We start from the raw sequence: 22,819 nt of genomic DNA on the forward strand, positions 1-22,819 counted from the left end.
CGCGCAGCCAGGCCCGTGTTTCCTTTCCCCGCCCAGCCATCCTGCTTTTCCTCCAGCTGCCTAGTCTACTGACAATGCGCTTCCCGCTCGTGATCCCGGGAGAAGGGGGCTGGGGTCAGCGTGGCCCGGGCGTGCGTGACTCAGGCCAGCCCGGGGGTCCCCTGGCCGCAACTGGCCTCGTTCCCGCTTCTCCGCCCCCGTGACTCACCCCTCCCGGCTTTCCCCGCGTGTGACTCAGGCCCCTGGGGAGGGGGCTGCGGAGTCTGGGACCTCTACAGACAGTGGGGTCGAGAACCAAGTTCTGGGGACTTCGCTGTCCGCGGGGAAGGCCTCCCCCACCAGCGAGCATCCGAGGGCCAGCGACTCCCCTTAGCAGGCCAGAGGCGCACCCCCCCCACCCCGCCTCTGAATCGGTAGACCCCCCACCCCCACCCCTGCAAACCTCCGGGAACCCAGCCCCCAACCCCTCCTCCCAGCCCACAGGAAGTTTTGGCAGAGCCCGTCGCGGCGATGAAACGGTTAAAGCCGTTTTCTTATTCATTTCATCCAGGGGCCCATTTTGACTCAGAGCAAGCCGGCGCCCCCCTCGAGCCTGGCCTCCTGGGGGCCTGGGTGCATACTCCACCCTACATGTACCATTTTTAGAGAGGGGAGGATGGCGCTTGGTGAGCTGGCTGGGGGTCTTGGGTAGCATATAGAGCTGGGTTCAAACCCTGTCTCTGCCCTCATTGCTGCGTGGACCTCAGTTTCCCCATCTGAAAATGAGGGATCATTATGTCCAGCTTGTTGGGTTGTTGTGGGGATTAGGTGAATAATGGATGGGACACTCTGCATCCAGGGTTGAGCACGGGAGCCAGGAGAGGGCTCCTCCTGTTTCTCAGGCCTGGGTGTCAGGGTGCCCAGCAGAAGCGAGTCCTTGCCAGGCAGGCCATGCCCCACCCAGACACTCTAAGGCCATGGGGTTCATCTTGTCCACCCCCTGCCTGAGGCAGGCACCCAGGAAGTGAGAGGCGGGGCAGGAATGAGGCACAACCTGTTGGGCCCGTCACCTCCCCGCCCCCCACCCTCATTCCAGTGCCCTGACAGGGCCCCCCCACGCTGCAGCCCCACCCCCGCCGCCCTGGACGCCTGGGTCCTGACCCGAGGGTGGCCCGAGGGAGGGGACGTCGGATGGAGACTGTGTCTCGGGAACATCCTGTGGACTGCTGGCTGGACAGACGGAGGAGGGTCAGCCCCTCCCGGGGCAGGGCAGACATCGACTGGGGGCAGAGTAAACATGGCCCAGGGTGACCAGACAGGGGGCGGGCGGGGGGCTGTAGGAATGTACACACAGTCACCCCGAGAGAGCCAGTCCAGACACACAAACCCCTGTCACCTTGGCCACAGAGACTGCCAGCCAGGGACACACAGACAGGGTCAGACGTGCAGCTGGGCAAGATGATCCAGCAATGACTGTCACACACGGACACAGTGACAGACCAGACCCTCAAGCAAGAGACACACACTGTCAAACACATGAACGCATCCACAGGTCAAAAATATGCAGGCAGGCTGTGTGCGGGGGGGATAAATCAACCCAGCACATAAGCGTGATAGACACAAACACACAGAGACTGACATTCAGGTGAGAGGCACACAGCAAGGCAGACACAATGGCGTGTGACACACATGGAGACAAACACAATAGGCTAGAAACATAGGGGCAAGACAGACACAGTGAACTATATGTGAGACAAGCAGGCAACATGTGCATGCTGATAGGAGAGACAGTCACCTTCAGCACCAGCACCCCGAGAGCCACGCGAGAGATATGCAGACACAGGCATGCACTATCAGATCCTGACACGCAAGAGAAGGCCACACACACACACACACACACACACACACACACACACACACACACACACACACACACACACACACACACACACACACACACACACACACACACACACACACACACCAGATCCCCAACTCAGAAGATAGAGACAAGACGAGAGACAAACCTAGGGACAGAGATGATGTGTTCACAGTATGGCAGAGAGTCCCTGGCACCCTGGCCCACCACTGTTGCACACACATCAGAGATGCTTCCAGGGACACCAAGCCGAAGCCTTAGAGGTACACACCATCTCACCAGGAACACACACATGTGGGACCTGGCAACAGATTGGGTAGGTCTGGGCAGACAGACTGACACATTCACAGACATGATCTGGCCAGACAGTCACACCCAGTGCAGAGAGGCACAGACAGGCCACAGTGGGACATTCATAAACACATCGGCACAGAGAGACCCTGACAAAACCTGTTTGCACACACACACATGCACACAAACGGAGATCAGTAATAGATAACATACAGATCAGCCACGGAACACACACATGAAAACAAGCCACAGACCTCACACACAGAGACCACACACACACACCAACCAAACACAAACCAGCCACAGACCTCTTTTTCACACACACACACGCACACAAAACAGATCGTATACACACAGACCAGCCACAGACCTCTTTTTCACACACACCAGTTACAGGTCATATACACACATATATACAGACCAGCCACAGACCTCTTTTACACACACACACACACAACAGATCGTATACACACATACAGACCAGCCACAGACCACACACACACACACACACACACACAAACATACATACACACCGACACAAGTTAGCCATAGGAACTTTGAAACAACCTACACGTACTTACATCTAGGCCACGTGCAACCCATCCCATAGAGCTCACACACACACAGAGCGGAACAGAACTCTACACAGATAGGCCCTGCATAGCCCTTTGCATCCAGGGCTGGGCACAGAAGCGGGCAGAGGGCTACTCCTGTCTCAGGCCTGGGTGTCAGGGTTGGATCAGCACACACTCTCACACGCACCCTATAGGCCAGCCACACGCTTGCCCCCCGGACCTTGCCAAGGTTCTGTGGGGGCACTGGACACCCCAGTCTGTCTCTGCCCCACAGAGATCCTGGCACTTCCTCTCTCCAAACATCACCCCCACTTCCCTCCCTCTTTGCTTTTGCCACTTCCCCTAGGAGGCCTAGCTCAGCAGCCTCTGCTCCTGCTGGGGTGGGGGCCTGTTATAAAGAGGTCACCCAGGGTCTTGGTGATGCCCAGGTCCCCCAAGGCTTCACCAGCAGTGGCAGGGATGGAAGCAGCTTCCTGGGAAACTCCCCTCATGCCCAACCATGTCAGCCTGGAGAGAGAAAAAGAGACAGACTCTCCTTCCTGCTTCCAAGAAAACCTAGCAGCTTCCTCTCCAGGAGAGGGGGCAAGGCACCCCCAAACCACAGAGGTGGGAGAGGGAGGCAGCTGGTACGCCAGGAGTTCCTGGGGGAGGGCTCCTGCCGGGCCTCAGATCCACACCCAGGGGCAGGGACACGGGAGGGAGGCTGGGTGCTGTGTGCTGCGACTTGTGGGTTCTCGCCTTGGCCTGCCCACTGGCTGACTCACAGGCAGCCCCCGGCCCAGTTTCCTAGTGGGGGCCCCACTGGTCAGTGGGGCCAGCAGGGAGGGGGGTCACCGGGCTATTTATAAGAAGGAGAAGTCCCTCGTGCCAACACCAAAAGCCCCGAAGACACTTGTGGGTGGGGGTGGGTGAACTTCCTCCTTATCCTGTGCCCTAGGCCCCAGGCCCTGGGGCATTGGGGAAGCCTGCGCAGGGACTTCTTAGCCAGGTGCTGGTCTGGAGCCCAGGGCCTGGGCAGTACCCAGCTGCCAGTCTGGACGCTCAGGCCAGGCGGGGGAAGGGGCTGTCCTCCCACCCTCCTCGTGGGGCCGGCCTGGCGCCAGTGGGGCGGCTTGAGGGGGTGGTGCCCAGGCCACAAGGGTGACACTGGCAGAGGCCTGGAACCGGCTGTACCAGCTTGGCTGGGCCCCCGCCCTCCCTGTCTGGCCCAATCTCCACCCCGTGCTCAAACACCCATGCAGAGTGCTTGGAGGGACCCTACTCCCACATGCTGGCCTGTCCACAGAGACCCGTGCCCCTCTCTCTGTGCCCGACCACATTTTTCCCCCAATTAAAAGAGACCCTCAGTGGGGTGCGGTGGCTTTCAGCACTTTGGGAGGCCCAGGTGGGAGGATCCCTTGGGGCCAGGAGTTCCAGACCAGCCTAGGCAACAGAATGAGACCCTGTCTCGATAAAATATAAAAAAATAAAACTTAGCAGGTGTGGTGTGCTTGTAGTCCCAGTTACTCTGGAGGCTGAGGCAGGAGGATCGCTTTTACCCAGGAGTTCAGGGCTGCAGCAAGCTATGATTGTGTAGCTGAACTCTAGCCTGAGCAACAGGGTGAGATGGTCTTGCTTTGTTGCCCAGGCTGGAGTCCAGTGTCAAGATCATGGTTCATGTGATCCTCCTGCCTCAGCCTTCGGAGTAGCTGGGACTACCGGCACACCCCACTGACCCCAGCTAATTTTTAAATTTTTTTGTAGAGATGGGGGTCTTGCTGTGTTCCCCAGGCTGGTCTCAAAAATTTCTGGGCTAGGGCTGGGCGAGGTAGATCATGCCTGGAATCCCAGCACTTTGGGAGGCTGAGGAGGGCAGATAACTTCAGGTCAGGAGTTCGAGACCAGCTTGGCCAACATGGTGAAACCCCATCTCTACTAAAAATACAAAAAATTAGCCGGGCGTGGTGGCGTGCGCCTGTAATCCCAGCTATTCGGGAGGCTGAGGCAGAAGAATCGCTTGAATCTGGGAAGTGGAGGTTGCAGTGAGCTGATATTGTGCCACTGCACTCCACTCTGGGCGACACAGTGATATTCCGTCTCAAACAAAACAAAACAAAACAAAACAAACAATTTAAAAAAAACTCCTGAGCTCAAGTGATCCTCCCACCTCGGCCTCCCAAAGTGCTGAGATTATAGACGTGAGCCACTGTGTTTGGCCAAAGTGAGGTTCTCTTTAAAAAAACAAAGAAAGGGCCGGGCATGGTGGCTTATGCCTGTAATCTCAGGACTTTGGGAGGCTCAGGTGGGCTGATCACAAGGTCAGGAGTTCAAGACCAGCCTGACCAATATGGTGAAACCCTGTCTGTACTAAAAATACAAAAATTAGCTGGGCATGGTGGCATGTGCCTGTAATCCCAGCTACTCAGGAGGCTGAGGCAGGAGAATCGCTTGAACCCAGGAGGCGGAGGTTGCAGTGAGCCAACATCATGCCATTGCACTCCAGCCTGGGCGACAGAGCAAGACTCCATCTCAAAAAACAAACAAACCAAACACCAAAAAAAGAGACCCTTCATGAGACGGCCTGCAGCTGGTACTGCATAAATGCTTCTCTGGTTGTCATTATCCACAATATAGTGGCTAATGCTCTGAAGCCAGACAGCTTGGATTATATCTCAACTCTAGTGCTTATAGCTGTTGGACACCAGACAAGTTCCTTAATCTCCTGTGCTTCAGTTTCTCATCTGTTAAATGGGGATACAAATAACATGCATTTTGCTGGATTGTTGGAAGCAGTCGATGACTTATTTTATGTTAACCACTTAGAAGAGTGCCTAGCCCACAGTAAGAGCCATGTAAGTGTTGGCTATTAAAATAATAATTATTATTTCTCAGCCTGTCTATCTTAAGTGTTTCTGAGTCTCACTGTCTGTCTGCGTGACGCTAACCTTGAACCCATTTGTCTCTCTGGGCATCTCTCCCTGCCCTGACCCCCTGCCCCCATACACCCACTGTTCCTTGCCCTCCTCCTGGGATGGACTCTCTCTGGGATGGCCTCACCTCTCTCTAGGACTCCCTCTGGCATGGCCAGCCTCAGCCCTGGCCAGGGCTGAATTACCGTGGCCTCCTGGCTTGTGGGACCTGCAAGTTAGCTTCCCGAGGTGCTGCCCTCTGGCCTGCCCTGCCCAACCCCCCAACGCTGCCCGCTGCGCCCCCGCGGGGCCAGGCCAGATGTCAGCTGCAGTTATTAGCCTGGGCGGGAGACACAGGCCTGGCAGCGTGCCTGCCAGACTCACAGGCCTCCGGAATCTCCCTTGAGCCTGGGGAGGGGGAGGGGAGCCATTCAAGCAAGGGGAAGAAGGGAGGGGGCATTTAGGGGTCACAGGGACCCTCCAAGGATGGGACGCCCCCAGCTTCTGCTGGGACCTTCCTCCAGCAAGGCCACTGCACTGCTGGACTTCCCCCTGCCCCCACATAGCTCAGTTTCTTTTTCGCCTCTTTCATTTTCCTTCTCTTTCCCACACTTGGTAAGATCTAGGCTGCCCCAGAAAGGCTGTTTAACCCCTATCCCTTAGTCTCTTTCTACCCTAAAGAAGAGAGAGGCTCTCTTCATCCTCCAGAAGACAGAGGCCTGGGAAGCTGAGAGAGAGACTAGGCTTCTCACCTCTTGGTCTAGTGGGTTCACACACTAACTGCTCGGAAGTCCCACCTTAAGTCTAATTGGAAGCCTGACCGTCTGCACCTCGCCGCAGCCCTTCCCGGGAAGGGGCTCTGGGTTCCCTCATATTCTCCCCGTAGATTTTCAGGTCTTCTCTGACTCGGGGAGGGAAGCTCTCAGATGACGGAGCCACTCTAGGGAAGGAGGGGGGCTCCCTCTAGGTATTCTGGATGATGGTAGGATGGGACCCGCAGACTAAAAAGAGAGTGGGGCCCCTGACTCACATGACTGAGTGCGGGGTGTTGGGGAAGGAGCTCCAGATCTCCTGGCAGAAGGGAAGGGCACCCCACCCGAGGGAGGAGGCAGCCACCGTTCCAGCCCGCCCAGGCGCCGGGGGCGCCTCGAGGCATCGGCCCGCCCTCTCCGCGCCCCGTCGGGCCGGGGGCGAAGTCCGACCCAGGCCCGCGGGCAGGCGGGGACCTGCCGGGCTGGGTTGGGCCTGGCCGGGCCTGGCAGGACGCAGCCCCAGAGCGGCGGGGTGGGGCGGGGCCGGGCCAGGCGGCCGTGGGGGCCCCGGGGGCGGCGGTCGGGGCTGGTCCGGACTAGCAGTCCGGGGGCCCAGGCGCGCCCTGGGACCTGGCAGATACTCGGGTTCCCCACTTCTGGCTCGGGGCCCCAGGACAGCGCTGGTCCCACCTCTTCCTGTGCCCTAATATGGGCGGTGGGGAGAGACTCCGGGGGCCGGCCCGCCCTCAGTCCTGCCCGCGGACTCCCGCCTGTTGCCATGGCGACCAGGCCCCGCTCCTCGGCTGCGTCCCCCGCCGTCGGGCCAATGGAACAGTCCCTGTGCTGCCTGCCTCCGCGGTCCCCTGCAGGCGCCGCGGGCGGAACCATTGCTTGAGGGGAGAGGATGGTGGCTGGAGGCTGCTGCGGCTGGGCGGGCTCCAAGCACCCGGGCCTCCGCGGGGGCTCGCACGCCCAGGTTCCTCTTCCGAGGCGCAGGATGCGGCGGGACCCAGGGCGGGGCGCACGGTCCCGTAGGATCCGAATGACGGAGACAGGGCCGGGCTCCTTCCCCCGGGGCTGTTGCCACACTTCCTGCCTCTGCGCTCTTTCCCCAGCCTGTTTCTAAGGAAGGGAGTGGGGTTGGGCGACCGCGCCCCAGCCGTCGGGCTGGGTCCAGGCTGCAGGAGCCGACACGGTGTCCGGCAAAGCCCTGGGTCAATAGGGGAGGGTTTTAGGATGGGGGACAGAGAATACAGATGCCTAAGAGGTCACCATCGAGGGGGAGCACCAGTCGTGGAAGATCCAGCAGTCCTGGTGGGCGGGACCCTCAAGGCCCCCTCCTCACATGTCAACTGAGTACCCTCTTATTGTCTTCTCTGCTCCGGAGATGTGTCCGGACCCTTCTAACTCTCTCCTTCATCCGGGTTTCGCAGATGACCCCAGTGGTCCCCAATTTCTGGCAGACATGTCTCCATCTTCTACCTGGCGTATTTTACCTGCCTCAGTGTACCCCAGGCCGCTTACTCGCTTTCTGCATATCTAGACTTCCCCTAATTCCTCCTTCCCGCTTACGGGAGAGCCCTCAGACCCTCCCATGAGCTCCTGGACCCCTACTCATTTCTTGCAATTTAATGGGTCATGCAGGTCCACCCACTCACCCCTTCTGATCTCTCCCCTCCTCCATCCTGTGAAAATTTCAGTCCCACATCCTTCTGTGCCTGGGACCCCCAGTCAATTCCTGGGTCAGGTATCTCCTTACCCCTCCCGATTTACAGTGCTTAACCCTCATTCCTGCTTTTTGGGGTCTCTCAATGGATTGTCAGTCCTCCTACCCCTCTCGTATTCTGGGTACCTCAGGGGTTTCTTCGCACACCCTGGGACCCTCACCCTACTTGCTGCGTACCAGGTCCTGGTATTTGTCCCAGTGCACTCCAGGGAAATCATCCTCTTCCCTGAAACCCCTCACTCATGTGCCTGGGCCCCCCAGCACCTCCTTCCATGCGTACCCCGAGGTCCTTTGAGCCCCTCCCCCTGCAGCCCCGCCGAGCCACCCGGCCCGTGGCCGCTGTTTACAAGGACACGCGCTTCCTGACAGTGACGCGAGCCGCCTCCTCCCCTTCCCCACGCTCGAGGAGGGGGGCGCGGGGGCCCGGCTCCGGCGACGGCCAATCGGAGCGCACTTCCGTGGCTGACTAGCGCGGTATAAAGGCGTGTGGCTCAGGCTGAGCGGCTGGGACCTTGAGAGCGGCCAGGCCAGCGTCGCAGCCAGCAGGGAGCTGGGAGCTGGGAGAAACGACGCCAGGAAAGCTATCGCGCCAGAGAGGGCGACGGGGGCTCGGGAAGCCTGACGGAGCTTTTGCGCACAGCTGCCGGCTGGCTGCTACCCGCCCGCGCCAGCCCCCGAGAACGCGCGACCAGGCACCCAGTCCGCTCACCGCAGCGGAGAGCTCGCCGCTCGCTGCAGCGAGGCCCGGGGCGGCCCCGCAGGGACCCTCCCCAGACCGCCTGGGCCGCCCGGATGTGCACTAAAATGGAACAGCCTTTCTACCACGACGACTCATACACAGCTACGGGATACGGCCGGGCCCCTGGTGGCCTCTCTCTACACGACTACAAACTCCTGAAGCCCAGCCTGGCGGTCAACCTGGCCGACCCCTACCGGAGTCTCAAAGCGCCTGGGGCTCGCGGACCCGGCCCAGAGGGCGGCGGTGGCGGCAGCTACTTTTCTGGTCAGGGCTCAGACACCGGCGCGTCTCTCAAGCTCGCCTCTTCGGAGCTGGAACGCCTGATTGTCCCCAACAGCAACGGCGTGATCACGACGACGCCTACACCCCCGGGACAGTACTTTTACCCCCGCGGGGGTGGCAGCGGTGGAGGTGCAGGGGGCGCAGGGGGCGGCGTCACCGAGGAGCAGGAGGGCTTCGCCGACGGCTTTGTCAAAGCCCTGGACGATCTGCATAAGATGAACCACGTGACACCCCCCAACGTGTCCCTGGGCGCTAGCGGGGGGCCCCCGGCTGGGCCCGGGGGCGTCTACGCCGGCCCGGAGCCACCTCCCGTTTACACCAACCTCAGCAGCTACTCCCCAGCCTCTGCGTCCTCGGGAGGCGCCGGGGCTGCCGTCGGGACCGGGAGCTCGTACCCGACGGCCACCATCAGCTACCTCCCACACGCGCCGCCCTTCGCCGGTGGCCACCCGGCGCAGCTGGGCTTGGGCCGCGGCGCCTCCACCTTCAAGGAGGAACCGCAGACCGTGCCGGAGGCGCGCAGCCGGGACGCCACGCCGCCGGTGTCCCCCATCAACATGGAAGACCAAGAGCGCATCAAAGTGGAGCGCAAGCGGCTGCGGAACCGGCTGGCGGCCACCAAGTGCCGGAAGCGGAAGCTGGAGCGCATCGCGCGCCTGGAGGACAAGGTGAAGACGCTCAAGGCCGAGAACGCGGGGCTGTCGAGTACCGCCGGCCTCCTCCGGGAGCAGGTGGCCCAGCTCAAACAGAAGGTCATGACCCACGTCAGCAACGGCTGTCAGCTGCTGCTTGGGGTCAAGGGACACGCCTTCTGAACGTCCCCTGCCCCTTTACGGACACCCCCTCGCTTGGACGGCTGGGCGCACGCCTCCCACTGGGGTCCAGGGAGCAGGCGGTGGGCAGCCACCCTGGGACCTAGGGGCGCCGCAAACCACACTGGACTCCGGCCCTCCCGCCCTGCGCCCAGTCCTTCCACCTCGACGTTTACAAGCCCCCCCTTCCACTTTTTTTTGTATGTTTTTTTTCTGCTGGAAACAGACTCGATTCATATTGAATATAATATATTTGTGTATTTAACAGGGAGGGGAAGAGGGGGCGATCGCGGCGGAGCTGGCCCCGCCGCCCGGTACTCAAGCCCGCGGGGACATTGGGAAGGGGACCCCCGCCCCCTGCCCTCCCCTCTCTGCACCGTACTGTGGAAAAGAAACACGCACTTAGTCTCTAAAGAGTTTATTTTAAGACGTGTTTGTGTTTGTGTGTGTGTTTGTTCTTTTTATTGAATCTATTTAAGTAAAAAAAAAAATTGGTTCTTTATTAATTTCTGTTGTCTTTTTTTCCAAGCTGGGAGGGCGGAGGGAAAAAAAAAGCCCTGGTTTGCCCCCAGCTCAGTGCTGTTGGTGGCTCGATCCTGTATGTGTCCCCCTCGTCGGTTCTGCGCAGGCATCTTGTGGTCCCAGCCCAGGAGTCCCACCCTTCCCGCGTCCCCAGATCTCCAGGGTTGGATGGTTGGGGCGCGGGACGCGGTCCAGGGACCCAGTAGCTGAAGGCAGGGTGCTCCGGCAAGACATTGAGTGCGCAGGCGCGTCCCCGCCCAGCCGCGCGCGCCGGGGCTTTCCCCGCTGACGCAGCGGAAGTGCTGCCCATACAAGGACCGATTCTGCCCAGTGACGCGACCTCGGTCTCTGGGCAGATTCCGGGAATCCCCTCCCCCGCTCTGCCGGGCAGGGCCGCGGAGCCGGGAAGGGGGCCGGGATTTTCCCGGGCAGGCGGCTGCCCGGGCACGGAAAGCCCCAGGCCTGGGTCCAGAGCGCCCGCGGTGGGCGGGCAGCACTTCTGGGCCCCGGGAGCCACCCCTGTGCCACCTTCAAGACACTGGCGCCTAGGCCCCGCCGCGCCCACGCCCCCTCCGTCTGACCTGACCGGGGCGGAGGGTTGCTGCTGCCTCGGCGGCTTTGCCGACGCCGTCCCCTCTACCCCCACCCCCTCCAGGAAGGGCGGCGCCCGCCTGCCAGTTTCCCCTCACGGGTGCCAGGCCAGGAGCGGGGCGACTGCCAGGTCTGGTCCTGCCGGGGCGGCTGCTCGGGCCGCTGGGCGTCGCCACCGCCCTGGCGCTGGGCTCCCTCCCGCGCAGCTGGGACACGTGGGGGTGGGGGTGGGGGTGCTGGTGCTGCTGGCACGCCTGGAGGGAGTCTGGCCGGCTTCGGGGTTGGAAGCCCCCAGAGCAGTGGAGAAAAACAGGTAGAGAAACCAGACAGGCAGTAGGGTGAGTGGAACAGACACTTCATCAATTCATTTGTACGATACCTAGAACAACTAGACCCTGGAGACACAGCCTGGACCACTCCAGACAAGACAATAAATAAACAAGCAAACATGGTTCTTTGGAGGTGGTGGTAAGTGCTAGTAAGAGGAAAAAACAAAACAAAACAAAACAAAAAACGGGTCAAGGTGGCAGTGATGGGGCAGGGAGGAAAGATGCTTTGCAGAATGGAGTGGGAACATGGACCTTTAATAGGGTGACTTTTTCTTTTTTATATTTTAAAGACGAGTCTTTGTCCTGTTGCCCAGGTTGGAGCGCAGTGGTGCAATCATAGCCAACTGCAGCCTAGACCTTCTGTGCTCAAGCAAGCCTCCCACTTCAACTTCCCAACTAGCTAGAGCTACAGGCTTACACCACTATGCCTGGCTAATTTTGTTTATTTTTGTAGAGATAGGGTCTGCTATGTTGCCCTGGCTGTTCTGGAACTGCTGGGTCAAACAGTCCTCCCACCTTGGCCTTTCAAAGCACTGGGATTCCAGGCGTGAGCCACTGCGCTTCTCCTGCAGTGACTTTTTTTTTTTTTTTTTTTTGAGACGGATTCTTGCTCTGTCACCCAGACTGGAGTGCAGTGGTGCGATCTTGGTTCACTGCAACCTCTGCCTTTCGGGTTCAAGCGATTTTCCTGCCTCAGCCTCCCAAGTAGCTGGGATTATAGGTGCCTGCCACCACGCCCAGCTAATTTTGTATCTTCAGTAGAGACTGGGTTTCAGCACGTTGGCCAGGCTGGTCTTGAACTCCTGACCTGAGGTCATCTGCCAGCCTCGGCCTCCAAAGTGCTAGGATTACAGGCGTGAGCCATCGTGCCTGGCCGTGACTTTTCAACAGATTTGAAGAAGTGGGATCCTGAGAAAATCCTGGGTAACAACAGCATCAGAGGTAACAGTTTTTTTTGTTTGTTTGTGTGTTTGTGTTTTTTAGATGGAGTCTCCCTCTGTCACCCAGGCTGGAGTGCAGTGGCTCCATCTCAGTTTACCACAACCTCCACCCACAGGAGTCAAGCGATTCTCCTGCTTGGCCTCTCAAGTAGCTGGGTCTACAGGCGTGCATCACCATGCGAGGCTAATTTTTGTATTTTTAGTAGAGGCAGGGTTTCACCATGTTGGCCAGGCTGGTCTCAAACCCCTGACCTCAGGTGATCCACCTGCCTGGGCCTCCCAAAGTGCTGGGATTACAGGCATGAGCCACCCTGCTCCACTGGGAGCAGCTCTTTTTTTTTTTTTTTGAGACGGAGTCTCGCTCTGTTGCCCAGGCTAGAGTACGGTGGCAGGATCTCGGCTCACTGCAAGCTCTGCCTCCCGGGTTCACGCCATTCTCCTGCCTCAGCCTCCCAAGTAGCTGGGACTACAGGCGCCCGCGAACACGCCTGGCTAATTTTTTGTTTTTTTTTAGTAGAGATGGGGTTTCATCATATTAGCCAGGATGGTCTCGATCTCCTGACCTCGTGATCCGCCTGTCTCGGCCTCCCAAAGTGCTGGGATTACAGGCGTGAGCCACTGTGCCCGGCCTTGGGAGCAGCTCTTAAATGGCAAAATTCATGTAGCCAGGTGAGCCTGTGAAAGAACAGCAGGAAGCCAGCTGTGTCTGGAATGGAGTGAACCACAACAGGGCAGATGTCAAGGGAGACTGAGCAGGGGCCTTGGGGAGGAGTGTAGATTAAATTCCAAGGGAGATGAGTGACCCTTAGAGGGTATTAGGTGTGTACCAGCATTAATAGTGGATCCATGGATTAAACGAGTGTATTAGCCCTGTTCTGTAGGAGGAAATTGGGGCATAGAGTAGCAAAACTACTTTCCTGAACGCACACAATATTAAACTGCACCCCTGGGAACCCTGCCTTGCTGCTAATACCTGCCTTCTAGCCTAACTGCCACCCTCCCACCCCAGGGGCAGACAGGCAACCTTTCCAGCCTGGGGTGGGGCAGAGCTCACAGCAGGGACTCTGCACTCTGCACGTAGCTCAGGCTCTCATTCTTGGTTCTGCTCTTAAGACTGGGTCCCCACCCCCTTCCCCATAAGACTAGACTGGGCTGAGTTCCTTCCAGCTCGAGGAAGCCGTCTTAGGAACTAGGAACTGGGCCCTACACAAGGGCCTCGGCCCCGAGCTTCACATAACTTATCTCCTACAACTTTTACCACGTGCATGGTGATCTGGGTTTGCAGTCCCATTTTACTGCTGAAGAGACCCAGAGACGATCACAGCTCTTAAACGGCATTTGAACCCAGGCTGGCTGGTGACAAAATGTGGGCGCTGCCTTGCATGGCCAGATTTCTGGATGTAGGGCATCCTGGGATTTGCAAGGGACAAACGGCATGCCCCACCCCTCCGAAACCGCCTTGAGCGCAAGCAGGAAAAGAGCATGAACTGAGCATGTGATAAGACCGCCACCATGTGGCGAAGATGAGCAACCACAGGGTCAGTTTCCCAAGCCTGAGCCTGGAGAAGGGGGTTGCAGGGGAGGACGGAAGGACAGAGCACACCAACACAGACTCACACCTTTCCCTAATACTTTATTGGTCACCTCTAGGCCTGTGTGCGGCTGGGTGGGCTTGGGGGAGGGCGTCACTATTCAGCTCCTAGGTGGAGGCATGAGAAGGCCTTGGCCTAGCCCTCCAGGGTCCCATAATGTGGAGTTTGGAGGGGCAGATCTGGCCTTTCCTGGGTCAGCACAGGGCACCCGGGTGGGGGCACAGGTGGACACCCAGCACAGGCACCTAGGCAGGGGCACAAGCTCACTATCCGTTAGCCAGCCTAATTGTGTTTGGAGAAATATTCCTTGCTGTCATCCACGTTGGGCTTAATGGTGTCACTGCCAGGCTTCCAGCCAGCGGGACAAACTGTGGGAAGACACAAGGATGCACATGAAGGCTACAGCCCCAGGTTCAAGGTGAAGCAAAGCAAGGACCTGTGTTGCAGAAGAAAATGCTGGAAGCAAGTGGTCCAGGCCCAGGAATGTGGATATTAAGAGAAGCCCTCCAAGCTCAGTTCAGTATTTTTTCTTTCTTTCTTTTTTTTTTTTTTGAGACAGAGTCTTGCTCTGTTGCCCAGGCTGAAGTACAGTGGCATGATCTGAGCTCATGCAACCTCTGCCTCCTGGGTTCAAGCGATTCTCGTGCCCCAGACTCCCAAGTAGCTGGAATTACAGGGGTGCACCACCACGCCTGGCTAATTTTTGTATTTCTGGTAGAGACCATGTTAGCCACACTTGTCTCGAACTCCTGACCTCAAGTCATCTGCCCGTCTTAGCCTCCCAAAGTGCTGCGATTACAGGTGTGAGCCACCATGCCTAGCCAAGTTCAGTATTTTCTCTTTTTCTTTTCTTCTTTTTTTTTTTTTTTGAGACAGAGTCCCGCTCTGTTGCCCAGGCTGGAGTGCAGTGGCGTGATCTCAGCTCACTGCAACCTCTGCCTCCCAGGTTCAAGTGATTCTCCTGCCTTAGTCTCCTGAGTAGCTAGGACTACAAGTGCCCACCACCACACCCTGCTAATTTTTTGGTACTTTTAGTAGATACGGGGTTTCACCATATTGGTCAGGCTGATCTCAAACTCCTGACCTCAGGTGATCCACCTGCCTTGGCCTCCCAAAGTGCTAGGATTACAGGCGTGAGCCACTATACCTGGCCAAGTTCAGTATTTTCTAGTTGGTGTTTTTCCTACTCTTAATTCTTCAATTTATTTTTGCCACCCAGCTCTCCTTTTTCTTTTTTCTTTTTTTCTAAGATGGAGTCTTGCTCTGTTGCCCAGGCTGGAGTGCAGTGGCGCGATCTCTGCTCACTGCAAGCTCTGCCTCCTGGGTTCACGCCATTCTCCTACCTCAGCCTCCGGAGTAGCTGGGACTACAGGCACCCGCCACCATGCCCAACTAATTTTTTTGTATTTTTAGTAGAGACGGGGTTTCACCACGTTAGCCAGGATGGTCTCGATCTCCTGACCTCATGATCCGCCTGCCTCAACCTCCCAAAGTGCTGGGATTACAGGCGTGAGCCACCGCACCCGGCCTCTTTTTTTTTTTTTTGAGACGGAGTTTCGCTTCACTCGTTGCCCAGGCTGGAGTGCAATGGCGCGATCTCAGCTCACTGCAACCTCCGCCTCTCAGCTTCAAATGATTCTCTTGCCTCAGCCTCCCAAGTAGCTGGGATTACAGGCATGCACCACCAGGCTGGGCTAATTTTGTATTTTTAGTAGAGATGGGGTTTCTCCATGTTGGTCAAGCTAGTCTCGAACTCCCGACCTCAGGTGATCCACCCGCCTAGACCTCCCAAAGTGCTGGGATTACAGGTGTGAGCCACTGCATCTGGCCTCTTTTCTTTCTTTTTTTTTTTTTTTTTAACCAATACCCCATCTCTTAAAAAAAAAAAAAAAAAAAGAAAGAGATGGGGTATTGCTATGTTGCCTAGGCTGGACTCAAATTCATGGGCTTAAGCAATCTTCTGCCTCACTCTCCAGAGTAGGTGGAACTACAGGCATGAGACACAGCATCTTCCTGTCTTTTTGGCCCTTTTAATCCCATCTTTGTCCCTCTGCCCCACCCCTACAGGTTTTTTTGTTGTTGTTGTTTTTGAGATGGAGTCTCACACTGGCGCCCAGGCTGGTGTGCAGTGGTGCCATCTCGGCTTACTGCAACCCCCTTCTGGGTTCAAGGGACTCTCCTGCCTCAGCCTCCCAAGTAGCTGGGATTACAGGCACCCGCCACCACACCCAGCTAATTTTTTTGTATTTTTAGTAGAGACGGGGTTTCACTATGTTGGTCAGGCTGGTCTCAAACTCCTGACCTCATGATTCACCCACCTTGGCCTCTCAAAGTGCTGGGATTACAGGTGTGAGCCACCACACCCGGCCTATTTGTTTGTTTTTTTGAGACAGGGTCTTGCTGTGTCACCCAGGCTGGAGTGCAGTGGTGCGATCACAGCTTACTGCAGCCTTGACCTCCCAGTCTCAAGTGATCCTCCGGCCTCAGCCTCCTGAGTAGCTGGGACTATAGGCATGCTTCACAAACCAGGCTAATTTTTTTTTTTTTTTTGAGACCGAGTTTTGCTCTGTTGCCCAAACTGGAGTACAATGGTACGATCTCAGCTCACTGCAACCTCTGCCTCCTGGGTTCAAGCGAACTCCTGCCTCAGTCTCTCAAGTAGCTGGGATTACAAGCGTGCACCACCACGCTCAGCTAATTTTTTGTGTTCTTAGTAGAGACGGGGTTTCACCATGTTGGTCAGGCTGATCTCGAACTCCTGATCTCAGGTGATCCACCCGCCACAGCTTCCCAAAGTGCTGGCATTACAACCGTGAGCCACTGAGCCTGGCCCCTTTGTCTGCCTTGGTTGAATGTCAGGGGTATTTGTCTCCTACCACATTAGAAACATCCTGCAGACAAAACCCTGAGCTGAAACTTCTTTGGGGCCCTAACACCCATCTGGACAGGTAAGAGGACAGGCAGTGAATGTTTGCATGAGTGACAGAGGCACTCAGTATGTACCCATGTGTCATGTGTGTATCTGCTCACCTTCCCCATGCTCGTCTGTGTACTGGAAGGCCTGGACCAGCCGCAGAGCCTCATCCACGGAGCGTCCCACAGGCAAATCATTAACAGTGATCTGGCGAAGGACACCTTTGCCATCGATGATAAAGAGGCCCCTGAAGACATCAGGGTTCCCAGTGAGAGCTGGGAGCTCCCACTGCCAGAGACAAGGAAGGGACTACCAACCACCCGCTGCTAGCCACAGGGCTGGGGGCAGAGAAGACATTGTACAGGAGTGGTCCCAGCATCACAGGAATGGGGGGCGGGGCGCTCCCTGAGCCGGGCTGAGGGTCCCACCGTACCTGTAGGCAATGCCCTCATCTGTTTTCAGCACGCCGTAATCCTCAGACAAGCGTCTGGTCACGTCAGCAAGCAGGGGGATGTTCAGGGGGCCCAAGCCTCCCTCCTTCCGGGGGGTGTTGATCCTGGGAGTAGGAGAGACAGAGTTGGGGCCTCACGATGCCTGGCACAGCAGGGTCCTCATCCTGTGGGCCCAATGTGATAAGCACTGGAGGCCAGAGATAAGGGGCTTTAGAGTAGGCCACTGGGAGCCTCACCCACCCCACCCTGGGTTGGGTGCAAGGACTGTATCCCCACAGCTGGGAAGACTAAGTTTGAGAGGCAAAGCTCCAGCTAAGTGGCTTCACATGTGCTTGTAACTTGCAGCATCACCCAGCAGAGAGCCCGTGTTAAGAGTTCCCATCCTCCTCTAGCTGTGTCATGGGGTACAGCCCTTCACTTCGGTGAACTGGAGTTTCCATCTTCATGAAATAGGGCCGCACAGCCTCCCTCCTGGGAACTAAGTAGATAGAGTAGATAGAGTTGCATCTGAGTTGCATCTGCAACTCTATATGCCAGGCAACTAGTTGTCAAATGCTAATTACTGTCATCATCCTTAAAGACTTGGGTGGCAATGTTTCCATTATTTTCAAGATGGGGAAACGCAGGTTCCAGAGGTTGAGCAATGGCCACGAAGCCACACAGCTCAGACCCGAGGGTGTGAGCTTGGCTGCAACCTCCCTCTCTGGCCCCTGCTCATACCAAGCCAGGTGGGTGAACTGAGAGTCCACCGAGACGCCCAGCACTTCACAGCCCAGCTTGTGGAAGTCCTCGGCACGGTTGCTGAACGCGATGATCTCGGTGGGGCACACAAAAGTGAAGTCCAGAGGGTAGAAAAAGAGGACCACGTACTTCCCTGGGGAGAAGGGACAAAGAGGGGTTAGAGCCCAGCCTCTCTCATGCACGACCCCGCTTCTACCTGGGCCCCCTCCGGGCCGCGCTCACCTTTGTAGTCCGACAGCTTCACCTCTTTGAAGGCGCCATCAACCACCGCTGTGGCCTTGAAGTCAGGGGCCGGCTTTCCGATGCGCGCGTTACCGGAGGCCATGACTGAAAGCTGAGACCCCCACCCGGTCAGTGCGCCCGGGAAGACACTTTGTCCTCCCAACCCAAGGTCGCGCTGCGTGCTGGGCCCTGTGACTGAGTCAGCACGGCGGAGGCGACAGCACTAACCCTCACCCTCCCGGGTACCCGGTCTACGAGGCCCGGAGGCTGCCGGAGACCCGCCCTCCTAACCAGAGCACGAGTGACCCAGCCACTGCCACCAGCACCCCACGAGCGAGTCGGCCGGAGGGCGGTGTCGCAAGCCCCCAGCCCAGAAGGAGACAGTGAGGCTCCCACGAGCAGGGGGAGGGGAGTCGGGCGATCAGGCCTGCGCTGCAAGGTTGTGGCCTCGGTTTCCCCCGCAAGGACAAAGGAGGCCACTATAGCGGATGGAAAACAAAGGCGGCCAGCACTAAGGTCAGGATCGGGCCAAAGCAGCCTGAAGGGGGTCCTCCCACCAGGTGCACTCCGGGTGTTCATACCTGCGTGGGCAAAGGCTAGACTCACGGACGATCACACGCGTGGACCCGCGTTCTCAGCGCCAAGTGAGCCCTGGGCCGCGAAGCCTTTTATGCCCGGCCCGAACCAAGACGAGCACGGCGCGGGGGAGGGAGAGGACGAGCGGAGCGGTCGGGTCCACTGCGCCCGCAGGTGCGGGGGAGCGTGCGGCCGGGTCCATGCGCCTGCGGGCGGCGGGGGGAGACGCGTTGCCTTCGGCCGGGACCACTGCACCGGCCCGCGGGGGTAATGCGGCCGCCGCAGACTCCGCGCACCCTTCCGCCTGGGAGCGCGCTGGGGGCCGTTGGAGTCCGACATGGCCCGGACCCCGGCGGCGCTGCTGCTGGCGCCTCTGCTACTCCTGCAGCTGGCGACCCCTGCCCAGGTCTACCAGGACTATCAGTACTTAGGGCAGCAGGGCGAAGGTGACACCTGGGAGCAGCTGAGGCTGCAGCATCTAAAGGGTAACCTCAGGCGGCGGGGATGACGATGCCCAAAGGTTCCCCGTTGCCCTACTTCTCCTGCTGGCTGCAAAGGGACCTTCCTCCGCGGGCTGCAAATCTCCACCCAGCTCCGCACTGGAGGCGTCCCCTTGGGCTGGTTACTTTTCTCTAAGTCTCGGTTTACTCTTGGATATATTGAAATAGATACTGCTTTAAAGCAGCACCCAGGGGAAGAGGGGATGTGGGCAGGACACTGAAGCTGACACTCGGGGATAGGTGCCAGGAAGGGCAGAGACAGAGAAAGAAGGGGGCGGGCAAGCTTGGGAAATCAGAGAGGGTCCGGTTGCAGAAGACCCGTGACCACTGCAGGGAGAACGACAAGCGAAAGTCCGAAATGGAAAGATTTGGGGAAAGAATGTCCAAGGAAGAGGGAATAGCAAGTGCCAAGGTGAAAAGGCCTGAAGGAGAAATGGAAAGAGGTCGGTGAGGTGTGGCAGAGACGTGGGTGTGGGAGGGTAGAAGGTGTCAGACCTTGGTGAGCTGTGAGTTGGGATAAGATCGGAGTTGGGATAAGATCTGTCTCATAGGGGAAAGGGGCAGATTCAGTAAAGAGCCCTTTAAAGTGATCATAGTGGCCGGCGCGGTAGCTCACGCCTATAATCCTAGCACTTTTGGAGGCTGAGGTGGGAGGATCCCTTGGTCCCAGAGACCAGACCAGCCTGGCCCACATAGCAAGACTCCATCTCTACAAAAAATATTTTAAAATTAGCCTGACGTGATGGCCCAGCACTTTGGGAGGCCGAGGCGGGAGGACTGCTTGAGCCCAGGAGTTCAAGACCATCCTGGGCAACATGGAGAGACCCCCTACTCTACAAAAATAAATAAATTAATAAAAATAAAAAATAAATTAGCCTGCCATGGTGGCATGTGCCTGTAGTCCCAGCTACGCAAGAGGCTGATACAGGAGGACCATTTGTGCCAAGGAGTTTGAAGCTGCAGTGAGCCATGATTACGCCCTTGCATTCCAACCTGGGTAACAGAGCAAGATCCTGTCTCAAAACAAACAAACAAACAAACTGATCATAATAAATTGGTTTGTATATGCTAGCACAGCACCGGGAGATTTACTTACCTTCATTATGTCAATTATGCCACTTATCACTTGACAGCCCTGCTGTCAGGTGGCATTGTGCCTTCTAGGTAGGGCCATGGTCACACCCCTGAAGACAGAAGTCAGCTTCAAATGGCGGGCACCAAGGATGTTGTAGGACACTCACAACTGGGCAGGCTGGCACAGCCTGGAAGTGTCAGGTTGTAGTTCCTCCAGGCCACTTACTCCATATATGAGCTTGGAAGGTTGGCTTGCTGTCTCTGGGTCTTGGTTTCCCCACCTGAGACTCATGGAAATATTAAATGAGGCCAGGCATGGTGGCTGGCTCACACCTGTAATCCCAGCACTTTGGGAGGCTGAGATGGGAGTATCTCTTGAGCCCAGGAGTTCCAGACCAGCCTGGGCAACATGGTGAAACACAGTCTCTGCAAAAAATACAAAAAATTAGCCAGGCACAGTGGCACGTGCCTGTAGTCCCAGCTACTCGGGAGGCTGAGGTAGGAGGATTGCTTGAGCCCAGGAGGTTGAGGCTGCAGTGAGCTGTGACTGCGCCACTGCGCTCCAGCCTGGGCGACGGAGCGAGACCCTGTCTCAAAAAAAAAAAAAAAAAAAAAAAAAGCTTAAATGAGATAATCTGTGGCGGGGTGTCTGGCACAGAGGCAGAGTCTAGCGAATATGCGCTTCTCTTATGTGTTAGTATCTCTATCTTTCTCCCTCTCTGGGGGAAGGGATTGGGAGTAGGCCCCCTCCACGTAGGTCTTCACTTCTGCCCTCCTTCTCTAGAAGTCGAGGACTCAATCCTTGGCCCGTGGGGAAAGTGGCGGTGTCTCTGCGACCTGGGCAAGCAGGAGCGCAGCCGCGAGGTAGTGGGCACAGCGCCGGGCCCGGTTTTCATGGACCCGGAGAACCTGATCCAGTTACGGCCCTGCCGGCAACGGGATTGTCCATCCTGCAAGCCCTTCGACTGCGACTGGAGGCTCTGAGCCCGGGTGAGAGAGGGGCCCAGAGGAGGCAGGGCTGGGGCAAGCCGCGGGGCCCAGTGTGGGCCCGGAGGGAGGACGTGCGGTGCGGGGCGGGTATGAAGCGAGTTTGGGGAAGGGAGAACTGGGGCTCCAAGTCTTGAGTGACTTGAGGCTGATTTGGTTAGGGGGAAGCTGAGTCAGGAGCCATGAGCCCCGCTGATATCTAAGGAGAAAAGGAGAAAAGTGGAGGCGGCGCCGGGCGCCGGGGCTCACGCCTGTAATTCCAGAATTTTGGGAGGCCTAGGCAGGCGGATCTCTTGAGTCCAGGAGTTCAAGATCAGTCTGAGCAATACAGTTGAGATCACCTCTCCATAAAAATTTTTAAAATTAGGCCGGGCGCAGTGGCTCCCGCCTGTAATCCCAGCACTTTGGGAGGCCGAGGCGGGCGGATCGCAAGGTCAGGAGATCGAGACCATCATGGCTAACACGGTGAAACCCCGTCTCTACTAAAAATATAAAAAATTAGCCGGGCGCGGTGGCGGGCGCCTGTAGTCCCATCTACTGGGGAGGCTGAGGCAGGAGAATGGCGTGAACCCGGGAGGCGGAGCTTGCAGTGAGCAGAGATCACGCCACTGCACTCCAGCCTGGGCGACAGAGTGAGATTCCGTCTAAAAAAAAAAAAAAAAAAAAAAAAATTTAAATTAGACGAGCGTGGCGGCACATGCCTGTGGTCCCAGCTACTCGGTAGGATGGGGAGGGAGGATCGCTTGAGCCTGGGAGGCAAAGGTTACAGTGAGCCGAGCTCGCTACACTGCTATCCAGCCTGGGCAACAGAGTAACATCCTGTCTCAAAAAAAAAAAAAAAAAAAAAAAAAAGTGGAGAGGGAGGCGCAGAGGAGTAAAAGGAGATAAAGAGACAATGAACTAGGACCCTGAGGAAGGGGCATGAGCCTGGTAAGGGACGGGAACCCACAGGCAGAGGACATGAGCCCCAGTGAGTCCAGGGAATAGAAGAAGTGGTGGAGGCCAGGCACTGTGGCTGGCTGGCTCAGGCTTGTAATCCCAACACTTTGGGAGGCGGAGGCGACCGGATCATTTGAGCCCAGGAGTTTGAAGCCAGCCTGGGCAACATAATGAGACCCCATCTCTATAAAAAAATACCAAAAATAGTCGAGCATGGTGGTGTGGTGTGCACCTGTAGTCCAGCTGCTTGGGAGACTGAGGTGGGAGGATCGCGTCAGCCCAGGAGGTGGAGGTTGCAGTGAGCCAAGATCGCGCCACTGCACTCCAGCCTGGGCAACAGAGAGAGACCCTGTCTAAAAAAAAAAAAAAAGCCTGGGCGCGGTGGCTCACGCCTGTAATCCCAGCACTTTGGGAGGCCGAGGCGGGCGGATCACAAGGACAGGAAATCGAGACCAACCTGGCTAACACGGTGAAACCCCGTCTCTACTAAAAAGTACAAAAAATTAGCCGGGTGTG

The 22,819-nt window shown here is 57.4% G+C and overlaps 3 protein-coding genes across 4 annotated transcripts; 2 read left to right on the top strand and 1 right to left on the bottom strand.

The window, feature by feature from the left end:
• The first annotated feature begins 7,294 nt into the window (after nt 1-7,294).
• JUNB (JunB proto-oncogene, AP-1 transcription factor subunit) lies at nt 7,295-10,429 on the top strand. Its single transcript, XM_024236804.3, has one exon. The coding sequence runs from the start codon at nt 8,883-8,885 to the stop codon at nt 9,924-9,926; it is 1,044 nt and encodes a 347-aa protein (XP_024092572.1). The 5' UTR covers nt 7,295-8,882; the 3' UTR covers nt 9,927-10,429.
• Nucleotides 10,430-13,922: 3,493 nt separating this feature from the next.
• On the bottom strand, nt 13,923-19,090 carry PRDX2 (peroxiredoxin 2). 2 transcript variants are annotated; one of them, XM_009252838.4, is made up of 6 exons: nt 18,809-19,090; nt 18,228-18,339; nt 17,985-18,138; nt 17,246-17,368; nt 16,929-17,059; nt 13,923-14,266 (listed from the first exon to the last, which is right to left on the bottom strand). In XM_009252838.4, exons 2-6 carry the CDS (start codon nt 18,328-18,330, stop codon nt 14,181-14,183), a joined length of 597 nt encoding a protein of 198 aa, XP_009251113.1. In that variant the 5' UTR covers nt 18,331-18,339; nt 18,809-19,090; the 3' UTR covers nt 13,923-14,180. The 2 variants fall into 2 exon arrangements, with proteins under 2 accessions (XP_009251113.1, NP_001125349.1); NM_001131877.2 differs by having other exon boundaries at nt 13,923-14,334; nt 18,809-18,869.
• Nucleotides 19,053-21,367, top strand: THSD8 (thrombospondin type 1 domain containing 8). The gene is made up of 2 exons (XM_054539834.2): nt 19,053-19,288; nt 21,162-21,367. The coding sequence occupies exons 1-2, from the start codon at nt 19,141-19,143 to the stop codon at nt 21,359-21,361; spliced, it is 348 nt and encodes a 115-aa protein (XP_054395809.1). The 5' UTR covers nt 19,053-19,140; the 3' UTR covers nt 21,362-21,367.
• Nucleotides 21,368-22,819: the final 1,452 nt, after the last annotated feature.

The sequence above is a fragment of the Pongo abelii genome, chromosome 20 (assembly GCF_028885655.2).
Source record: "Pongo abelii isolate AG06213 chromosome 20, NHGRI_mPonAbe1-v2.0_pri, whole genome shotgun sequence".
In the NCBI taxonomy this organism is placed as follows: domain Eukaryota; kingdom Metazoa; phylum Chordata; class Mammalia; order Primates; family Hominidae; genus Pongo; species Pongo abelii.